This window comes from Rhizoctonia solani, chromosome 4 (genome assembly GCF_016906535.1).
Source record: "Rhizoctonia solani chromosome 4, complete sequence".
Classification (NCBI taxonomy): Eukaryota; Fungi; Basidiomycota; class Agaricomycetes; order Cantharellales; family Ceratobasidiaceae; genus Rhizoctonia; species Rhizoctonia solani.
The window spans coordinates 594697-615740 of record NC_057373.1 but is presented as its reverse complement, the minus strand read 5'-3'; the positions used below and the strand labels follow the sequence as shown (position 1 = coordinate 615740).

Genomic DNA, 21044 nt, shown 5'->3' with positions numbered 1-21044 from the left:
ATTCTCCGGCTGTAACGCGCGTATTATCAACCGACAGCCTGTACCAAGTTGCTTACACCGCCATAGCTAGTGCCCTACAGTTTATACGATACAAGGGTCTCTCTCTCAGCTATGAATCAAGCAAACCGACCCGAGGTACAAAAGGGTGGGCTCAGACGTGCTAGTTAGATATCAGCTCATCACTTACTGACACACTCTTCGCTTACTGTGCAGCTCTACTGCCTCCTCACTCCCAAACTCCAACTCCCTCAAACAGTAGCTCTTTCGAGGCACTCGTAATGGACCACACCGTCCCCTTTGACTTTTATTCCTTCATGCGTACGGGTCGCTTGACGGTGGCCATGGAATCACATGCAGATATTTGGGATGTTTTCCCCGGTGCAAGGTATGTAGATCCATTCCATCGCCAATTCACCACATTAACGAGCCACCTGTCAATAGTGTCACCCGTAAGTCGAATCAGACGAAATCACATCCATAGAAATTTGCTAATCGTTCTGTAGGCTATTTTGACGGCACAGCAGAACTCCATGCTATTTCGCAGCCAGCTGCTCTGATGCACCTAGACTCATTTGAAATCACATTCCAGTCTAGCGATCCAACTTGTTCCGTCAAGTAAGTCATCGAGGGCACGGCTCTCTCCGTATCGATACTCATCTGTGAACGCTTGCCCACAGTGAAGTGTCTACCTCGAGTTCATCCCGAATCAATCAATACATCTTGTTTGAGGCTCCAGAGGTTAGTGCGCCGCGACTTGGTTTGCCAATACATGTCTAATCGGCCAATGATATACCCGTAGCGGAATCCAAACGCTTGCATTGCTGTTTGTCGCTTCCGCATTGTCATACCCGACACTCTTTTCCCGTGGACAGGTGGACGAGGTAGCGAAATATTTCACCGATCTCAAAATCGATCCCCCTCAACTGACGTGAACCTTTAGCACAATTCCGTATTCGTGTTTGCGCGTTGTTCAACGTTTACAACCCGGAGCGTGGAGCCCGAACGCTGCAACGCGGACCTGAATATGTGCATCATTTCTCGCTGCAGCTTCGCACTTCCAGGAGGGGGTTGCCTTTCGGCCCTTGAAAGCTGAGCCTAAGGGTCATCACTGTGCCCCCCCATTCGGTTATATGAATACATGCGCCGTATTTCAGGTTCATTGACTGATCATATTGGTTTCGTATAAAGTTGCTATCGAGTTCTGTCTGCGCTGTATGGTTATATTGTGCTCTTGGAGCTATAGACTGTTGAAATTGAATGAATAACTCTATCCTGTTCCAGTACAAGCTTTAAGCGGTATTCAAATCAGTGAAGAGACAATCTGGGTTACCATACTTGAGTACTTGAGAGTGGCCATCGGGGTCTGTATTCACTCCGCTTTCTGCCGACGCCAATAGCCGACTTAATCGACTGAAAAATTAGGGTCGTCCGTGCAATTCTTCCAAGTATACGGTTAAGAGGCTGAAAACCCAAAGCACGCTAATAACATTACGCCCCCTTTTCAACCTATGAGGTATAGTACAGAATTATGCGCGGCATTGCCGCATACGCGCGCGCGCGTGCAGGAATTTTTAGCAACACGTCCACAAACCAAGGCACGAAACTACCGCAGCGGGGCCTGTATATCCCACGCTAGTAGCTATGAAAGTGGAGGCTGTTGTGAAAGGACAGGACGTCCGTCCGGGCCACATGTCCCCTTCCTGATATGTTTAGTCAGTGCATCACTCCTAGAAAACGTTTGCCCACTGGCAGGTATTGGATCACGATAAGCTTTTACCGCCGGTGTACGAATTACATTGATGAAGAGAAGACATACCATATACATGCATGAACCCTACTGGGCCTATGGATTTCTTCATGGCGCAGAAGATCCCCCTTACGCACAAATGCGGCCTTGCTACGCATATGTACATGGTCAGAAACCGAGCCGAAACGTCAAAGAAAAATGTCATGGGAGTGGCTTACCACGTGCTTAGCGAACAGATGAATGGCTTATCGTCCAGATGGGTCGAATATGATTCTCTACATTGCTCTTTCGGCTAAAGAGTCGATCACACTTGTCCATAAGGCATTTGTAGTAGCGGCGACGTTGTCCAAGTTTCATCTCCCTCGTCTCGCGAGCTGACAGTTGCCGATAATGAGCCACAGTCGCTCCCAAGGAACCAGCCGACACTGCACGATTCAATGGGGATTGCTCGTGCTTTACGATAGAACCGGGAGCAACACGTTCGTCACGTGGACTACTTGATCGAGGACCGGGTACACAAAGTGTGCGAGGTGCGACCCTTACAGAACCATCATCTCCAACACAGGTTGACAATCGCTGCTCGATATCGGCCCCTGTTTGTGGCACAGTGGTGATATAATTTTGCCCGCCGATGATGTTTTGTTCGGATAAATTCAGGGTGGAGCTCGTTCGGCTATATTCCAACGAAACGTGGTGCTCCTTGTGACTGTACGATTGAAATGAATAGTGTTCAAGTTCAGCGCTTGGGTGTGAGAAATCAAGCGACGTGGCGGAGAGGGCATTGGGGTTTGACCAAGCCAAGAAATCGAATACAGGGGCCTGGGAGAACGGGTAAGCGAATACATGGACTTAATTTTCGGAATTTCAACTCACATTTTCCGCGAGGCTCAGTGGTCGCTGGTTAGTCATACCCGCCGGTGTAATAGGGCTAGGGGGTAACGTAATGAGTGGAGATGAGTGGTCCAATGAGTTTGGCGAAAGCACTGGTGTTGTAGATTGGGAGTAAGTAGCGCAAAACGAGCGTGTCAAGTTAATATCAAGATGCAGTGAAAAACTGGGTCGTCGGCGCTCGCTGATAGATGGTCCTTGATTAGTAGAACGAACGTAGCTGAGAGGAATTTTGACAGAGGAAGACATAAAAACCCAGTAGGTCAAAATCGAGTGAACAGCGAACAATTTAGAAACCTAGCAGTCAAATTATATACCTGGTGGCGGAACGGTTTAGGGATTGAAAGGGGTGTAAGACACTTCTCACCCCCTCACTAATCAATGCCGAGCTCCTAAGGGGTATTACTATCTGGAAAGCTTTACGAACGACTGAAAGATTGGTCATAAAGAAGTACATATAAGCTACACGGGTCATATGCAGCTGGCCAAATAGTTAAGGTGCAATCAGCCGAAATTAAATCAGCTTTGGTTGTCAATTTGGCGCATTGATATCGTTTGGATGAAAGATAGTTCCGATCAAACGGGTGCATGCATGCCGCCGGCGTGGCTGGTTCAAGTCCTCGACGTTGGACAGTTCATGCAACTCAAATGAGCTGGTGACGTCATCGTCATACCAGAGTTGATAGGAGCGGAAGCGAAATTTATAACTTCAAACACTCAAATACAATAAATTAAAACCACACCTTTTCCATCGAAATGTCAGTATAGCATCTCATTTATACCTATTGCTTGTACCCGAGCCATTAATTTCAATTGAAACAGCTCTGAAGTGTATCGCTCGTTGATTTTCTGCACCCAATAATAACTGGTGAGTAAAGTATTCGAGGCTAACCAGGCTGAATCCCTCACGACCGGCGTTTGAGGATATATATGCACTTGTGGTTCTCACAATCAGCACAGGAGTGTCATATGTGCCTCCGATATCAGCCGAACAAGTGGATTGACATATCGCACGGGCCAACTCGCGATTGACCAGCTGAATCGCCTGAGTTGACTGGAATAGCGCTCAAGCTCATGTGGTGGTTGCCTTCGTGATGTAACGGGCGTCACGAAGAAACGCCACCCTCGGAAACACGTGGGAAGGTTCCGGGTTTATATGGCGGCAAACTCTAATTAGATAGGACTTACTCTCAACCTCTCACTCCCGTATATCCCAGTTATTCTCCTTTGGTTTCTTTTGGGCTCAACTGGTCATTCTCTTGGGTAAAGGGGGTTGGCGGCTCATATTAAGACTTGTTTTAATCATCGCCGTGTTCTGGACTCGCACGCTAGCATTCTGTGCACTGACATTTAAAACACAATTCGCGTGAGTTTATCTTGTCCATCTTTTGTCTCCTGATAGCTTACCCAATACACGATCCGCCACAGACTGTACCCGCAAGCTCGAGAGTGCAGTCGCACAGCATATCCACACATCTGATTCCGCAGTTACATGGCATCGCCTACCGTGGAGCAAGGAAGGGCATCCTCAGCCACTCCGTCTAAACTTGTTGGATTGGTACGTGTCAATGTCCTGACATTTTGCCCGAAAATTGACTTGTTTCAAATCCAAGCCGACTGGCCGCTCTGCAACACCCAAGTCGGCCTCTGCGCAAACACCCCCTGCAAAACTTGATGACGACACGATCGAAGACGTGATCCAACGTGCGACTGCATCCGCAGGTGCCGGCCCCCCTCCTGGAAAGGATACTCGCACTCAGTTATTCGTTGGTAACGTACGCAATCCTTCCAATTGGAAATATTTCCATACTCTGAACTCTCTGCTTTCACCCAGCTACCCTATCGTGTACGATGGCAAGACCTCAAGGATCTTTTCCGTAAAGCGGGAACTGTGCTTCGGGCAGATGTTAGTCTTGGTCCTGATAACCGGAGCAGGGGCTATGGGACTGTGCTGCTGGCAACTGCGGAGGATGCTGGAAAGGCAACTGGTGAGTGTTCTTGAAAGGTATTTGGATCCGAAATGTAACATTTTACTGGTCGCACCAGACATGTACAACGGGTAAGCCCCTGATTCACTTGGATTGGTGACATGATTAAAGCTTTTGCAGGTATGTTTGGCAAAATCGAACACTCGAGGTCAGACCCGATCGTCTTCCGCCAGAACTTGACATGGGATTGAATCACGGGAATCCTTCTGGAGGCGTGTCCACTGTCCCGGTTACCAATCCAATGGTTCCTCTGGCAGTTCCTCAGCCAGGTCATGCGCTTGACCCGCTCTCGAGGCCGATGAGTGCAGCACTTGGCCAAGATGCACCAGCCCATTCTCCTGGAATTTTTGCACCTTCTCCATTCGGGCCAAGCCCCTCGAATTGGTCCAACACAGCGTTTCAAGGAGGTGCCTCCAATCGACAGTTGTTCATAGGAAATGTTCGTAGTGCCTTAACTTCGGCCAAAAATTATGCTAACTTGTCATAACATAGCTGCCGTTTCAATGCCAATGGCAAGATCTCAAGGACTTGTTTCGTGCGGCGGGCCAAATTTTGCGTGCGGATGTGGCGCTGGGACCTGACGGTCGCTCACGAGGTTTTGGTACCGTCGTATACGCAAAAGAATCGGATGCTGCCCGAGCAGTAACCATGTTCAACGGATATGACTATAATGGTCGCATCCTAAAGGTTCATTATGATCGGTACTCTCCTACGAATCAATCCGGAACTCTTTCGCCAACTTCCATGCACGCTGTTGTTTCTGGTCCTCTTGGTATCATGGTGCCGCCCTTGCAAACCGAAAACGTGCCGCCATCAAACCATCAAAGTGGGAGTATGCACCTTGCGATGCCTCAAACCCCCGAGTATATGCTATTCCCTCCACGCTCCCAACCGGCATCTCCATTTGAACAATACCCTTCTGCCACCCAGATGCATGCTCTCATGAATGCCTATGAACGCGCTGCTTTGTCTCCGCCCCCTGGAGGAAGAAATGTTCTCGACAGTGCGGGGCTCCCGCCCTCAGATCCTGGATCTCCAGGATATGGCCCCGGATCTCCGCACATGTCTCAAAATTTGAACCCTCATCCCCACCCTGGTCCGATTACTCTACCTCCTGTCGGGGTCACACAATTTCCACCAGCTAGTGCCCTTTCGCCATTGCTGACCCGCGCTGGTGGCTTGCCGCCGATGACACCTTCAATGCCTGGATTCAACTTCAATCCACAAGCGGTTGCGACACCTCCTTTGCACCCGCATTTCCTCTCACCTGGACTAGGACCTTTTAGTCCCCAACTCCATAGCCCGCCATTTGTACCATCGGCGCCTAATCCATATCTCAATCCTGCGCCAGGGGCCCCTCCACGATTACCCAATGCACCTTCCAGTTTGTTCAGTAATGGACCAGGTGCCTTTGGGATGCATCATGCGCCTTCCACCACGCATTCCGGCTACTTCCCTCCACCACATGATACGGGGTACTTCATCAGCGTACCACCCGGAGAAGGCAACAAAGAAAAGGAGCAAGAGGGTGGCTCGATCGCACATTCCGAGACTCCACAGATCGGCCTTGACGGAGCACCTACTGGGGGCATTACGACTTCATTCGATGTAGGAGATGGACTTGCTCTTCAGTTGCGCGATGTCAAACTGGACGAGAGTGACCCTATTGTTGGAGATGTGCCTCGACGACCGTCTATGGGACCCGCTCGATCGAGTTTACCTGAAGTCGCAAAGATTGATGTTACGGGATCCACCGAATCAGCATTGGCCATTACTCCCGATGAGGAAACCGGCACTGTGCTCGGATTAGGCCTTGGTACCACTCGGGTCTCGAGTGTGTTGCGCAACAACTTGAACGACGAGCCAGGATTTGGTCCTGTGGGAGTGGTGACAGACGCGCAAGCTGGAACGCCACCACCTCGAGAGTACGTGCTGGAATACAAGCCCCCGTCCCATGATGTGATATAATTTCTTTTTTGCTGTGGTTGCTGGATTGGTTCTTTTTTGGTTCGATTCTGGTTTGATGATTGTCAAGGGTTTTATATCTTTGTGACCTTACCGCTGTATCGTTTGAATGCACTTCTTGCCTTGATATCATGATTTTTTGCGTGGCTTGCTTGGGCAGAGACGCATATACATGGTATTGCCTTGCGATCGGTGCTAACTAGGTAACTTGATCAATGATTTAAGCGGACGCGAATGACGTCGATGAGGGGCTGCGTACCATGTCTGATTCAAATTTCATACATCGAGCCTTGGGTTAAGTGTGCGCCAAGGCTGCAAGTTTGAAACATCGTTTGTTTCAATCAAATCAATTAGAGGGATTCGAGCCCGTCTCACAACTCCAATGAAATAGAGGAGATAACTTTCCAGACAGGCAGTGGTCGGCTGTGCTCTGGTAGTGAGTAGGACGGATGCTTTACAATCGACTTGAGCCTTGGGTTTCAGCCACTTTTTTTAAGGGCTTGAACACTTGGACAACAGTTACGTGGGAACTGGGAAAGGCTAGCCAGCCTGTGTTAGGTGATTAGATGTATCAGTCGCGTGATGCTTGCAGTCACCCGCGTGAGCCATTCTAAATCTTTCAAGAGTAACTAGAACCATCGCATGCATGAACTCGAGTAATTCCTCTTTTAGCGATCGCCAGACACCATTGATTCTGTCTATTCTAGAAGAGTGACCCCGACATCGAAGAACACGTGAACATTTAGCCTAGCAATAGATCGTATACATAAACTATAAGGAAGTAAATTAGCGAGACAATACTATAGGAAAACGACCGAAGATCATTACCAATGCCATCAGGAAGGCCGAGGTTGCCGTCCGAGATGCCCAGTCATGCCCATTTGGATATTCAATACAGCTGTGGGACTCAACTCTACCTCATTCTTAAACTCATCCGCTCAATGACCCACTGTTTCCCTCTCACTTGACCTTCCTACATTTCTCACCTCATATCGGCTTCTCTTTGCGAAGCCTTTCGCCTATAGGTCGGCGCGTGATATTTCCGCGCCATCCATGTGACTGCCTATCTTCCATTAGATGTACACATTCGGTTTGACTAACGTGAAAACCATTTGCCCAGTCTTTCCGCCTATATAAGCCGACGAAGTTCTATAACATAGTATCCGCTCTCGCTATCTCTTACAATGCGTGTCTTTTCAACGTTGGCCATTACGGCCATAAGCCTGTTCGGCGTTTCTAGTGCTCAGAATACACCTGACTGGCAATCAACTCCTTTCAACCCCCCTGCTATCCCACTTGCTGTGCGCTCCCCTATTTGTCTGCTTGGTTACAAGGTGGTAACAGTGGCGGGCGTTTGAATGGCCAATGGCCGACTTTCTGGACTGGCTCGGTATGCATAGTATCTACACTAATCCTTTGGAGAAACTCTCATGACACTTGTATTACTGTCAACTTAGACCCTTGGGTGGGCCGGATACATTCGAGTTGACGGCAAAGTCTATACTTTCCTTGGTGCACCCAATGTTGCTGGTGCGACCCTAGCTACTCAAAAGAAGATGCAGGTATGTTTTCAGACCACTGCCTTGTTACACACATTCATTTTAATTCAGTTCACTGCTACCAAATCTACATTTGTACTCGCCGCTGGGCCAGTTGACCTTACTGTTCAGTTCTTGTCTCCAGTCGAAGTAAGTCTGTTTGCTGGCTTAAGCTTTGATCCGAAATTATTGACACATTCCATGCATTTAGCCTACCGATTATCTCCGACAATCACTCCCGTTCAGTTACATGACCTTGAGTGCCAAGTCGACCGACGGCGCATCTCACTCAGTTCAGTATTATACGGATATTTCAGCAGGTGTGCCAAGCCAACTTTTCATTCGCCCAGCGCCGTATTAACGTAACGATGTGCTGTCAGAATGGACCTCTGGGGATAACGGACTACCAGTCAAATGGTCGACCAGCAAGCTCACCGGCAACGGCAATCCTATCATCCATCAGGTATCACTTCAGAACCCCGTCCGTTATGCGGAAATCAACGACCATACCCAGTATGGAACTGCTTATTATGCGACCAATCAGGTACGTACCTAACCCAAATATAGGATGATTGGCCTTCTGATGATCATGGATAGGTCGGCAACCTCACATACGCAACTGGAGAGGACCGCACATTGCGCACGGCCTTTGTTACAAAGGGTGTACTGGACAACTCGCAAGACACGCAGTTCCGCGCTATCAACGATCGCTGGCCTGTGTTTGCTTTTGCGCGGGACATTGGATCTATCACCGATTCTACCAAGAATCCCGTTGTCTTCGCTGTTGGTCATGTCCGCGATCCTTTGGGTCAGTTCCGAGTTCTCTCATCATCCTGCTTCACCTCACCCGATTCCTAGTTCAATATATCATTGCTGGAAATCAGCAACAGGAGAGGCACCCATATTGGCTTAGCAAGTATGCGAATGCCAACGATGCTGTGAGTCTATTGGATACGCATACAAAATGTATCTAATGATTTTTGCTGTAGCTCTCGGCATTCCTATCCGATAGCGAGTACCAACACTCCCTGACCGCTGCCTCCGCACTTGACACCAAGATTTTCAACGATGCAACTCCTATCCATGCCGATTACACTTCTATTGTCCAGTTGTCTACGCGCCAAGCCTTTGCTGCGGTTGAAATCACCCTTAGTAAGACGTCCAGTGGATCTTACAATACCAGGTAAATACACCCGTGGAGATTGGTATAACGTTTGACTCACAGCACTCTCTGGATAGTGATGTCAAGATCTTTATGAAGGAAATTTCTTCCAACGGAAACATGAATACCGTTGATGTGATTTTCCCTGCATGGCCTGCGTACTTGTATCTTAACCCAGATTTTGGCCGGCGCCTCCTTGAGCCTCTTTTCCAATACCAACAAACTGGCCAATACCCCAACAAGTGGAGCATCCACGATCTCGGCGCGCATTATCCCAACGCGACTGGACACAACGATGGTGGTGATGAACCCATGCCTGTCGAGGGTGAGTGCTGATATGCTTTATCGGCCCGGCTTTCAGAAAGTCTAATACCTGGAGTCCAGAATCCGGTAACATGTTGATCATGGCCTATCATACACTCGCGCAACGAAGGACAACTCACTTATTTCAAATAACTACAACCTCCTCGCACAGTGGACACAGTTCCTGGTTGAAGATTCTTTGATTCCCGCTGAACAGTATGTCCTGACAACTCGAATAGAATGTCTTAGTCAAAACCTTGTTTACAGATTATCGACGGACGATTTTGCGGGTCACCTCGTTAATCAAACTAATCTGGCCATCAAAGTAAATGGGAAAGAACACTTTGGAAACGTTTTACTAACCCTTTGATAGGGCATCATCGGCATTCAGGCGATGGGTGAGATTGCCAACGTTCTTGGAAAATCCGACGACGCCAAGAAATACAAGGTATAATTCCAAGAGCTTTGGTGATCATGCAAGCTTTAACCATGCTCGAGTAGGACATTGCCGCATCCTACGTTCCTCAGTGGCAGAAGTTTGCTCATTCCAACGAGGGACACTTGACTCTCAACTACGGAAACGCTAGCTCCTGGGTTTAGCATACAACCTCTATTCTGACAAGCTCCTTCAGTTCAATTTGTTCCCTAAGAGTGTGTATGATATGCAAACCGGTTGGTATGGTGAAATGGGTGCTCAATATGGAGTTGCCCTCGATAGCCGTCATCCGTACACCAAGTCAGGTACGTTTCATCTGCTACTTCCCGATAAACACAGTATCAACATTCATGTACGCAAATAGATTGGGAGATTTACACTGCGGGAACCGTTACTGACAAGGGAACTCGCGACATGTTCATCGCCCGCTTGAGGGACTATCTTGCAAACGGCAAGAATAATGCACCGTTCTCCGATTGGTAGGCACATACCTTTACGCTGGCAATAGCTACTAACACACGTGAATAGGTACGATGCGATCTGGGGTACCGTTGTCGGGTTCCGTGCTCGTCCTGTTGCCGGTGGTCACTTTGCATTACTTGTGCTTCCAAAGTAAATAGCGGTTTACTGCCGGTTTACCTGTACATGTGAAAGAACGATTATGAATTGACATATTCTCTAAAGTGGTGCTCTGGTGGGCTCGACAAGCTTCGGCAACAACCTTCCTGATTCTGTTAATACTCTTGGAAGCAACAAACAAGATAGCGCCGCTACGTCGCTGATAAGTGAGTGATATTCCCTGAACTCCGAGGGGTGGAAGATTGGTTGAACGGAAGTCCCATGTGTAGATGAGCAAAGAAGCTGGGAGCAGCAAGTTCTCGGCCAGGTACCAGTAAGTCTGGTCCTTTATTCCCACATATCGTATATCTCCTGTGCTCTGTACGGCTTGTCTTACACGTGCTCTGATAGGCTACTGTCGCAATGCACCAGCACTCGGGGTTGTTAGGTTAAAGCTACCCCATATGCAGACTCAAATGGTCTATATATGCGTTTCTCTCAGTCTGTATCTCCTCTCTCTGGCTCTGTTATTCTCGATGCTCTGGGTGCATGAAATGTGCTGTATTTATTCGTCATTCAACTATAACAGCTCCTTGATTTGCAGAAATAGAAGCGTGTAGCGGAGGGTTGCTGCGGCCGAGAAGAACACACAATCCGAGTAACTGACATTAGAGATCAATAAGTTAAGGGAGGGGCTAAATCAATGTCGGGGCGCCGAGACGCGGGTTTAATTCGCACATTGAGCGGAAGACGTAAAAGGAGCGGAAAAATAGAAATAGCAGTAGTAAAATGAATTATGTGAGATGAGAATACGAGGGTAAGTAAAATGAGCTTGAGTGTTGCACACAGTACCCGCAATCCAGGCCTGCAGGTGACGTGGCTAATTGCATATATTGTCCTTGATATCCTACATACAGTCCGGTCATCATATATGCGCACGTGCACTACAAAGCAGTAGATCACATTAGCTACCTGGGTTCTGTTTTCATAATCTTCGAGACGTTGATTCCCGGATCAATAATACATGGTACTAGAAGGATCAATCCGCTCGAGCAATTGATCATTGGAAGTGTCCAAGACGATGTTCAGTTCGTAAATAATAACATCGTTGGGCTCTTTTTTAAAAAAATCTGTCTAGGCAACGTCTATGACATCCAAAAGGCTTAAGTATTAATGTTTACATATATGAAGTTCTAACGTCGATCAATCCTACGACTTGCTTGTTCGGGCAATGGCTTTTTGAGCCTCGATCTCCCCTTCCTCGAATCCGGCAATTTTTGACTGATCGAGCGCTTGCTTAAAGAGTACCTTGGCTCCAGCAACATCGTCCTTTTTCTATTATTGACAGTATTAAAAGTGTTTTCCAGGTAAACCGCATGCCAAAATTCTCACCTCGCTCAACATTCCAAGATTATACATGAGCACAGCGAGTACAGACTCGCAGGTCGTGAGTGGATCATCAGGTGAGCTGTCCGTCTTCTTGCTTGAACTAGGGTAATTTCGCCTCGAGCCTTCTGGGCCACCGCTAATCCCTTTTTCGCCCACGCTGTCGCTTGTTCGATGTTGGCCTTTCGGGAAGGGCTAGGTGATGCGAATATTTCGGCAAGGTTATTCATTAGCAGCGCACCTAGTCGAATGGATTAGTGCGTGGTCGTGAGGGTTGAGAACTGAGGACTTATACTGACCCCGGCACCTATCTAAGATACTAGGAGCTTGAAGCGGGACTTTGGGGGCGGTAGAAGGATGGATATGGCCTGTAGGTACAAGGGCACGGCATAGCTTTGAAAATAGTTACTAACCACTATCCATCACAAGAGCCTTGGACTTACTCTGATCGCCCGGTCCGAGAATAAAACTCTGCCAGCCGCTCCAAAACAGCTCCTGCATCGGTATGGGATACCCAACTCGGTAATACCAAGTCCTGTTGCGGACCTCCCTCGTTTACGTTTTCGTTTCCTGGGGAAGGCGATGCTCCAGAAGCCTCCTTCATCATGCGCAAGATCTCCTCGGTGCCGAATACGAGATATTTTTCTTCCTCTTCGAGTTGTCCGAATTTCGCAGCAATTTCTCCAAGCTTTAAAGACAAGCTAACCACACGCATACGTTCCGGTCCTGAAAGAACTGGTGCAGGAGCAGGGGGAGGAGGAGCTCGAAGGATATCCGCAAATGCGCGTGTATAACTTCATTGGCTCCTCTCAAATCGTTCTGTTTTTCTAGGACCGCAGCGAGAGCGATGGCTATCCCACTGATTTTAAGGTGGTATTGGCCGCCGAGTTGTTCTGGGGTCAAGACTGGGCTTTATCCAAAGCTCTGGGGGCACGTAAGCGAATTTTTTAATAGTCCAAAACTGGTGCGAACCTTCGAAAGTAGGCTTCAGATATTTTGTAGTCCCCCTGCATGTCGGCTTTAACAGCAGAACGGAGATCGCTTCTCAACTCTTTGGGCCACGTTGTGAACGTAGAGTAAAAGTCGTAGCTATAGTTCATTAGCTTTGGTTAAAGGGAGGGGGGGGGCAAAACTCACAGCCCATAAGACGTTGCTCCGACTCCTAGTAGAATGAGACCAGTAAAGACCCAGGAGACACGGCTTCCAGATTCTGTAATAGTAGAATACCCCCGAGTTGATTGTCCCAGTTTGGTATTGGTTTTATGTAGATTACTGCTGCCGTTCCTCAAAGTATTTGAAAGCACAAAGAGACCTTGAGGACTAGACGGCTTGGAAGCGACTGTAGAGAGAACACCCAGACCACCTCTGCGTGCATAACGAGCGAGACAAGTCATGACAGGATCAAAATTTGACAATAATCAAAACAGACTCGGAGCCTAACGTGATGCTGAATTTCAGGAACCCTCTCCCTGTTTTCAAGCAGTTTGTAGATGGCGATGGCAGCCAAATGAGAAGTGATCGAGATCAAGTAATCGTATTTGGAAATTCATCCGAAAAGTGTGGAGATCGAGACAAGCGCCGGGCTCTCTGACACTTTGACCACGTCAACGCGACTTGCAGACCGAAGGTTATTCTTTCTCGAGCCGTAGACTATTCATAGGGTTGAATTGATCAAGGTAAATTGAATTAATTGCGTAATTGAAAGTCTCTGAAATTATTTCAAGTCACAATGAGGTCGTTGTCGGCCTTGGGCACCTTGGGTGCTGCCTCGCTGGTCGCGGCACAAACCGCCTTTTCACCGCCTGTAAAAGTATCTCTCACTACTTCATGGGCTGCCCCTCCTATCCTCCTTGAAATACTGTTAGTACACTTCCATCTATATTTTCTCATCACTAACAAGAGTATAGTGAAACTACTGCCGCAGAGCATCCTGGACGCTACTTTGAGATTTTGGATGCTCTTATCGACCGTTCCTCGGATGGACTTCTTGGTCCAATCACCGAACCGGTCCACAAGCCAAAATACGTATACAGCACTGCTCTGGCTCACCTTATAACTCGTGGATTCTTGACAGAACCCAATGCACTTTCAGCCTTTGAGAAAAATATGGCACTGCATTCGGCTACACCCAAAATACAAGCGTTCTACCAACTGTTTGGGGATCCTTCCAAGGCTCCAGAATGTCAAAGCTGGATCGAGTGGTCAGGAAAGCAGGCTTGCACTTCCGAAGAGGCCGACGCCCTTCTTGCTGGAGCATCCAACGGCGGCCATACTCAGATATTCCCATTCGATCATGTCCAGGAGTCTACAAGTGGAGGATGCACGTCTCATGCAATTTTCTACGCATCGCTGAGCTCCCCAAATTTCTATGACTTGTACTCGTACTTGCGCTCGAAATCCGAAACACCCGGGTTTTGTTACATCTTGAGGTATTCGCCTCCCAAAGACACCCTCATCACTGGTGAACAGTCTCGGAATATATTATCTGGATACGGCGTGGCTCTTGATTTGAAGGTTAGTCTTTCAGCTCCTATTCCTATTCAATCATTGACGACGTCCTGATAGAAAATGGACTATCTTGCGCTTGATGATCGTGGGCCTCGTGGAAAAGGTAGGTACTCCCCATACTGGTGAAAATCAACCTCTAACTTCTCCCAAAGATGAGGATAGCGACTCTACGACGAACGAGAGTATTGTATGGGAAGATTACGTGTCTTCTTTACTTTCCGAACACCCCCACGAAGACCTCGACTTGACAGCCCCACTCACCGAGCACGAAATCTCGTCCCTCCCACTACGCGCAACACACCTGGTCATGTCGTCTGAAGACCCTCTGAAGGCTCTTTCGCATCTCTCTCAGAATTTCCCGAAGCATGTTGTATCAGTTGCCCGTCGCTGGGATCCTGCCCGAACAGAGGATCTCAAAGCCAAACACGAAAGCGTCGAAGCAGAGGTTCAGGCTAACATGCACATGGTATCGGGTGCTGGAAACATGTTTTGGCTGAACGGAGTTGCCCTACCAGAGGCAGATATAAACCCCTTTAGGTGCGCATATACCTCATTATGGCTGCCCAATTCTTCTCTAATCTGCGCATTTATTTGTAGCCTGCTTCGCTTACTTCGTCGCGAGCATCAGACTGTCAATTCACTTATGAATGCCAACCTCACTTCGGAACAGGCTATTCATGTATTGACAAATCCTGAAATCGGAAAGGCATCCGTAGCATCAGGACCTACGGACGGTGTATTCGACGCTAGTGACGTGAAGAAGGCGGAGGCGCTATCATATGGCTCAATGATATCGAGAAGGACAAGAGGTATAGTGTGATGGTGATATGTCGTTTTTTGGTGGTATTAAAATGCCTTTAGGTATACTCGATGGCCATCTAGCTTAACCGTGGTACGTAGCTTCATTGAAGCATGGCTCTTTTTTATTTTTTTTTTTGATTGGATGTTATAGCTCTTCCGCCCAATGTACCCTGGACAATTCCCGACCTCAGACGAAACTGCTTTAATGTGATAGCCGCACTAGATCTTTCTCGCACAAGTAGCATATCCTTTGTCGTCCAGCTCGCAAATAACCTCATCTCGCGAATGCTCCCTTTCCGTTTTGGCTATGTCCCGCTTATTGAAACTGCGGAGTCTCGTCAAATCGCTCGACTGATGAAGTGGATGATGGACGAATACGGCTTTGAGAAGACTGCACAGTATTTCTCAGTGGTGAGTTGATATCCCAATTTCCGGGTGGTCTTTTATTAAACATCGCCGGATAGGCAATTACCCCCTCGGACACTGTTGACTTGAAACTCCTCGAAACAGCATACGTACAGTATACTACTCAGATGCCCCCTCAATCAGGAAACGTGCCCGAGTTCTCTAGCTTCTCGGCCGACCCATTACAGATCCAAGTGGTCGGACACCAGTTTGTCCCTGACGAGGAGCTCCAACCCGCAGCCGCCTACGCCAAGAGGCTCCGCCTCGGCGCACAAGATGGCTCAGGAAAGGGGCATGTATTCATCAACGGCAAGCACTTTGCTTACGATGACGTGAGTCGGGCTCATGTGCTGCCCGACCTGTGCTAATCTTTCTATGTAGAACTTTTTACGGCACTTGCAAACGGAATGGGTACCCAGGTCAACTTCTTCCAGGAGCAGGTATGTGTACATTAGTCGAATACAGCGTAGCCTGGTTTACTCAGTTTGAATAGCTCTACGCTGGTACTTTGGTCGATGCCCCTGAGACTGACGTATCTGTCTTTATGTACGATCTCCCTACGACCGCTAAACGCCGGAACAAATTTATTTATCCGTCGGGCAACCTGAGGGTATATGCGTTGGATAACCTGTTCATTCGGTTGGCGCTACAAGTTGTTGAAAGATTCATTTGTGTACCCTGGTAAGTATCATTTGTTCTATCAAACTTGGCCCAGTCTTACAACCTCATCAAGCGGGAGGGCATCCCGTTCCTTTGACGATATCGGTGGTTGGTGATATGGATAATGAAGAGACTTTAAATTTGGCCATTGAGGGGTTGCGTGGCATGGTAAGTAACCTTTCCCCGTGATAATGCGTCATAACTCCTGTTTCAGTCTGACGATGCCAAGTACCGACTCGGCTTTATCCACACACCGACCGTCAACCCATCCGATCTTCCGTCTACACAACAGCCACTAGTCTCTCCTATGCTTGCCCGACTCGCAGCTACCGGAAACTATGCTGAATTCCCTCCATCCGAGCTTGCTCAAATCCTTGAGGAAGCGAAACAGCTGGTCGTGAACGCGGCAGAACTGAACGTGCAGATAATCCGGTCTTGCTCAACCTCAACAATCGGCTCACGGGAATTACCAACGAAGGTGTGGACTATGAAGAACTTAACGCACCAATGCTGCGGGTAACGCATTAGCCAAGGCCATTGGGCTGAAAAACGGTGAACGCGCACTTGTTATAATGGTCGGGTGAGTAGCTATTTTAGTACTGAATTGTATCGAAATTTCTCAAGAACCAATTAGGTCATCGGCCCGTTGGCCGGTTCCGACTTTGTCGCTGAAGACTTTGGATCACTGGCCAATTACGAGGCTGCGAAGCGTGTTACTCCTGTCGTGACTGCGCTTAATGCTGTGCGCGAGGATCTTACGGAGCTTGACCGGTAAATATCTTATTACTTAATACCACCATGAGCTGCTCTGATTATATTTCATGTAGACCTGCCTATGCCGATCTTATTGCCCGAGTCTCGTCGATAATTAGCTCTGTATCGGTACCAGACCCTGGCGAAGAAGGCTTGTTCCAGTCAAAATCCTTAGCAAGGCAAAGGCCCTATAATGAACTCATTGGAAAGGACTGGTAGGTACCAATCTTGTTTTAATATCACAGCTACTAATATAAGCTCCAGTACTTTTGAAATCGGTGATAATTCGACTGCCCTCTTCCACGTAGGACTCCTTCTAGACCCACTCAGTGAACCTGCCCAAAAGTGGTCTAGTATTGTCGAAGTGAGTACCACGGTTGGGCTGTAACTGGCTTGGTGATTAACCAGTATGTCTTCAGTGGCTCGCAACCGTCCCTCAAACGCATATTCATGTTCGCTTGAACCCCGCGGCTGCACTCACAGAGGTAGAGACATTGGCCTTTAACCATATGACTTTGCTCATTCCTGCTTAGATACCTTTGAAGCGATTCTACCGATACAATATTCAGCCTCGGCTTACTTTCGATCAGGATGGGTAAGCTATTTATAGATCCCTTTATCTGTTTTGCTTACTGAAACACGCTAGGTTCGAGATGCGCAATCTGGTTGAATTCCATGGTCTTCCGGTCGAGCCTATTTATACACTTGCCATGGATGTTAATCCCGCTTGGCTGGTTCGACCATACATTTCTGAGGCTGACTTGGATAATATTCATTTGGCATCACTTTCCGATCCCAAAGCCGGTGTCGAGGCTATTTTCCACTTGGATCACCTTGTGATTGAAGGCCACGCGCGTGAAGAAAATAATGCCCCTCCTCGCGGTGTCCAGTTGCAACTCACGTCTTTGGACGGAAACCCCACCGCAGATACCCAAGTTGTTGCAAATCTTGGCTACTTCCAGTTCCGCACTGGCCCAGGCGCATTCCGGCTTGAGATTCGGCCCGGGCGTGGGCGTGACGTCTATACCATCGAGAGCGCTGGCAATGAAGGATGGAACAGTGGCCACGTCAATGTCACTGGCACGGAAATTACCTTGACGAGTTTCGAGGGGCATACAATATACCCGAGATTGAACCGCAAGCCTAGTATGGAATCAGCGGATGTGCTTGCTGAACCTGAAAAGGAGGAAAGCATTTGGAGCCGGTAAGAAATTGCTTTTACTTGATTCTATAACAGGCAATTTAGCTAAAATAACCTAGCGTAAGCTCATTGTGGGGATCCAAACCTACCGATGTCGTTTCAGAGTCAAAACAAGCAGATATCAATATATTCACAGTCGCGTCAGGTCTTCTCTATGAGGTTCCTGTCTAGTTTTTCTGGGTCTATATTGGTAAACTGACGGGATTTTAGCGATTCGTTTCCATTATGATTTTGAGTGTCATGAGGAATACAAAGGTCAATTGTGGTCAACTGAGAATCGTAATCATCACACTCACCCAACTTTGATTAGTCAACCGTCAAATTGTGGCTCATTGAGAATTTCTTGTCTCCGTCCTTCCTCGTGAGTTCAATTGGTCCCGCTGACCTGATGGTTACTTAGCAGGCAAATGCACACAGGAATTTATCCCGCATTTAGCCGAGAAATATGGATTCCAATATGAGTTGGTCACTTACAAATGGCCATCTTGGTTACGTGCCCAAAAAGAAAAGCAAAGGGTTATCTGGGCCTACAAAATCTTGTTTCTGGACGTCCTTTTCCCAATGGACTTGAAGAAGGTCATATTTGTAGATGCCGACCAAATTGTGCGCACCGATTTGAAAGAACTTGTTGACCTAGACCTACAAGGCGCACCATATGGGTATACGCCCATGGGTAAGCTATTTGAATCATATACAGTTCGCTGGCTGACCACCTTGTTATTCCTTGTAGGTGACGATAACGAGGCTATGGAAGGCTTCCGGTTCTGGAAGCAAGGTTACTGGAAAGACGCCCTTCGTGGCAAACCTTATCACATCAGGTATGCGCATACAATTTATCCTCGCCTCTCAGACTAACTGATGTTTCGCAGTGCTTTGTATGTCGTGGATTTGGTTCAGTTCAGAAGGTAAACGCAATGCTTCTTTCTTGGCACGCCCACGATATCTCACCCGAACGCATCTCAGATGGCTGCCGGTGACAGACTACGTGGCCAATACCAAGCCTTGTCTGCGGACCCTAATTCGCTTGCCAACCTCGACCAAGGTAAGCTCTTTATTTATCTAATTTACTGCGACATCGGGTGATAACCATATTTATTCGCTTAGATTTGCCAAACAACATGCAAGATCAAGTTCCTATAGTAAGTTGACTCATTTGCTGGTATGAGCGTACATCTCATCTCCTTGACTAGTTCTCGCTTGACAAGGACTGGTTGTGGTGCGAAACTTGGTGTAAGTGATTTCGGACTCCAATCTCCAATCGTTACTTATGCTACCCCTGACTATAGGCGACAGCGCAAGGTTTGATCGCGCCAAAACCATAGACTTGTGTCAGAACCCGCTTACAGTACGGAACTTATCTTATAATGCTTTTAATTTACCTCACTCATTTCATCTCGTCATGCTCTACAGAAAGAACCGAAGTTGGCGAGAGCACGGCAAATCCCCGAGTGGACCTCTTATGACAATGAGATTGCCGAGTTCGCACGCAGTCTTGTCGATTCCGGCAAAATACGATCTCGGGCAATTTCTGGGTCGGTTGACGCGTTAGCTAGCGTTGGCAAAAAGGTCACTACAAGCACGACTGAAGAGTCTCCGGTTCCCACTCAGAACGAGGAGGCAGAGTCTCATCGAGAACACGAAGAACTTTAGTTCTTTCCTAGAAACCTACATATCATAACCACCTTCCGCATGATTTGTCCCTTGTCTGCTTTAACGAATAATATTAGTTTGAATTATAGCAACGTACTATAATGGATTTCTTGGCCAAGCGTCTTAATTCCTGCGTAACCTTTAGATTGAAATAGTCGACCCTCACAGTTTCACATCCTAGTTTTACTGAATCGGCTGGGTCAGTACCTATAAGACATGCCACAGGTTCCCAAATATGGTCACGTTCATATGCCTGAGGAAGACTGTTAGAAATTCGATCTCAAACATCAGGTCGGAGTCATACCAGCACTCGAATGCAATAGGGGACATACCAGGGGTTCGAGGGGACTAGTGTCCTCTGGAGCCAGTCTCCCTATCCCTGAACTACTGCATCACTTGGTCCCTGTAAACCTGTTGGGCACCACTACTATGTCAATAAAGGTCAGTAATGACTCCTGAGAAGATGTGTTCTGCGCGCATGCATCCCTGGGTATGCTCCAAAAATACACAGTGGTGGACTTGTGCACGTTGATCATACCCCTACCCATGGAACCTACTAGCAGACCCAGTTCTACATTGGACTATACTATTTGGTTCCGTATAAGCTGCGGCTCGCCACATACCCAAGTTAGCATTCATCAGAATCACACTTTACACATGACCTTGGGACCCACCAACAACCTGACATCACACTTGCCTTTGAGGTCAGTGAGCATCCCTACGTGGGCGCCGGTGTTCTATCAACTGCGCTATCAGAGCGCGCAACTCCACGAAAATCTTATCGGGCTTGCCTTCCGAGAAAACTCTTGTATCATCGAGTTCCACTACCCTTCCAACTGCATGCATATCCGGGCAAGGAAGGACTTCCAGATCTCCTGATTGAATGACGTCGGTACAAAGATTTGTGGGTCGTCACTGTAATCATCAATCCATGAAGGTGAGCTTTCTGTCGATAATGTGGTTTTATATTGTGTTGAGACATGGTCCTGGCGCTTGGTCAAAAATTCCGGCAATCCAAGTCAAACCCACCAAAATTGAGATGTAAGATAATCAACGTTTTTCGGAGTTTTGATGAAAACTAACTAGCCAATGTCG

At 47.8% G+C, this 21044-nt stretch overlaps 6 protein-coding genes across 6 annotated transcripts; 4 read left to right on the top strand and 2 right to left on the bottom strand.

The window, feature by feature from the left end:
• Positions 1-111: 111 nt before the first annotated feature.
• Positions 112-1086, top strand: RhiXN_00168 (uncharacterized protein; the record flags this gene model as incomplete). Its single annotated transcript, XM_043319987.1, has 7 exons — positions 112-145; positions 214-385; positions 442-449; positions 504-615; positions 678-738; positions 800-881; positions 941-1086. The coding sequence occupies 7 exons, from the start codon at positions 112-114 to the stop codon at positions 1084-1086; spliced, it is 615 nt and encodes a 204-aa protein (XP_043178999.1).
• Positions 1087-1972: 886 nt separating this feature from the next.
• RhiXN_00167 (metallothionein expression activator) lies at positions 1973-2656 on the bottom strand (the record flags this gene model as incomplete). Its single annotated transcript, XM_043319986.1, has 2 exons — positions 1973-2566; positions 2621-2656. 2 exons carry the CDS (start codon positions 2654-2656, stop codon positions 1973-1975), a joined length of 630 nt encoding a protein of 209 aa, XP_043178998.1.
• Positions 2657-4127: 1471 nt separating this feature from the next.
• RhiXN_00166 (RNA recognition motif protein) lies at positions 4128-6591 on the top strand (the record flags this gene model as incomplete). The annotated part of the gene is made up of 6 exons (XM_043319985.1): positions 4128-4193; positions 4249-4410; positions 4470-4623; positions 4682-4694; positions 4744-5062; positions 5116-6591. 6 exons carry the CDS (start codon positions 4128-4130, stop codon positions 6589-6591), a joined length of 2190 nt encoding a protein of 729 aa, XP_043178997.1.
• Positions 6592-7772: 1181 nt separating this feature from the next.
• RhiXN_00165 (glutaminase GtaA) lies at positions 7773-10643 on the top strand (the record flags this gene model as incomplete). The annotated part of the gene is made up of 15 exons (XM_043319984.1): positions 7773-7889; positions 8046-8150; positions 8199-8276; positions 8338-8446; positions 8507-8670; positions 8724-8934; positions 8985-9064; positions 9116-9309; positions 9366-9613; positions 9831-9916; positions 9965-10039; positions 10093-10185; positions 10224-10332; positions 10392-10506; positions 10556-10643. 15 exons carry the CDS (start codon positions 7773-7775, stop codon positions 10641-10643), a joined length of 1872 nt encoding a protein of 623 aa, XP_043178996.1.
• Positions 10644-11794: 1151 nt separating this feature from the next.
• RhiXN_00164 (TPR-2 domain-containing protein) lies at positions 11795-13365 on the bottom strand (the record flags this gene model as incomplete). The annotated part of the gene is made up of 7 exons (XM_043319983.1): positions 11795-11920; positions 11978-12166; positions 12292-12364; positions 12415-12659; positions 12689-12881; positions 12944-13060; positions 13109-13365. The coding sequence occupies 7 exons, from the start codon at positions 13363-13365 to the stop codon at positions 11795-11797; spliced, it is 1200 nt and encodes a 399-aa protein (XP_043178995.1).
• A 335-nt stretch (positions 13366-13700) lies between these two features.
• RhiXN_00163 (glycosyltransferase family 24 protein) lies at positions 13701-19949 on the top strand (the record flags this gene model as incomplete). Its single annotated transcript, XM_043319982.1, has 28 exons — positions 13701-13831; positions 13879-14485; positions 14537-14582; positions 14632-15016; positions 15077-15288; positions 15432-15691; positions 15745-16017; positions 16105-16125; positions 16179-16324; positions 16372-16513; positions 16560-16823; positions 16980-17116; positions 17173-17313; positions 17363-17462; positions 17518-17583; positions 17632-17693; positions 17745-18302; positions 18359-18458; positions 18510-18554; positions 18610-18660; positions 18717-18972; positions 19030-19117; positions 19169-19190; positions 19263-19341; positions 19404-19438; positions 19490-19529; positions 19586-19644; positions 19710-19949. 28 exons carry the CDS (start codon positions 13701-13703, stop codon positions 19947-19949), a joined length of 4566 nt encoding a protein of 1521 aa, XP_043178994.1.
• Between the last annotated feature and the right edge of the window lie 1095 nt (positions 19950-21044).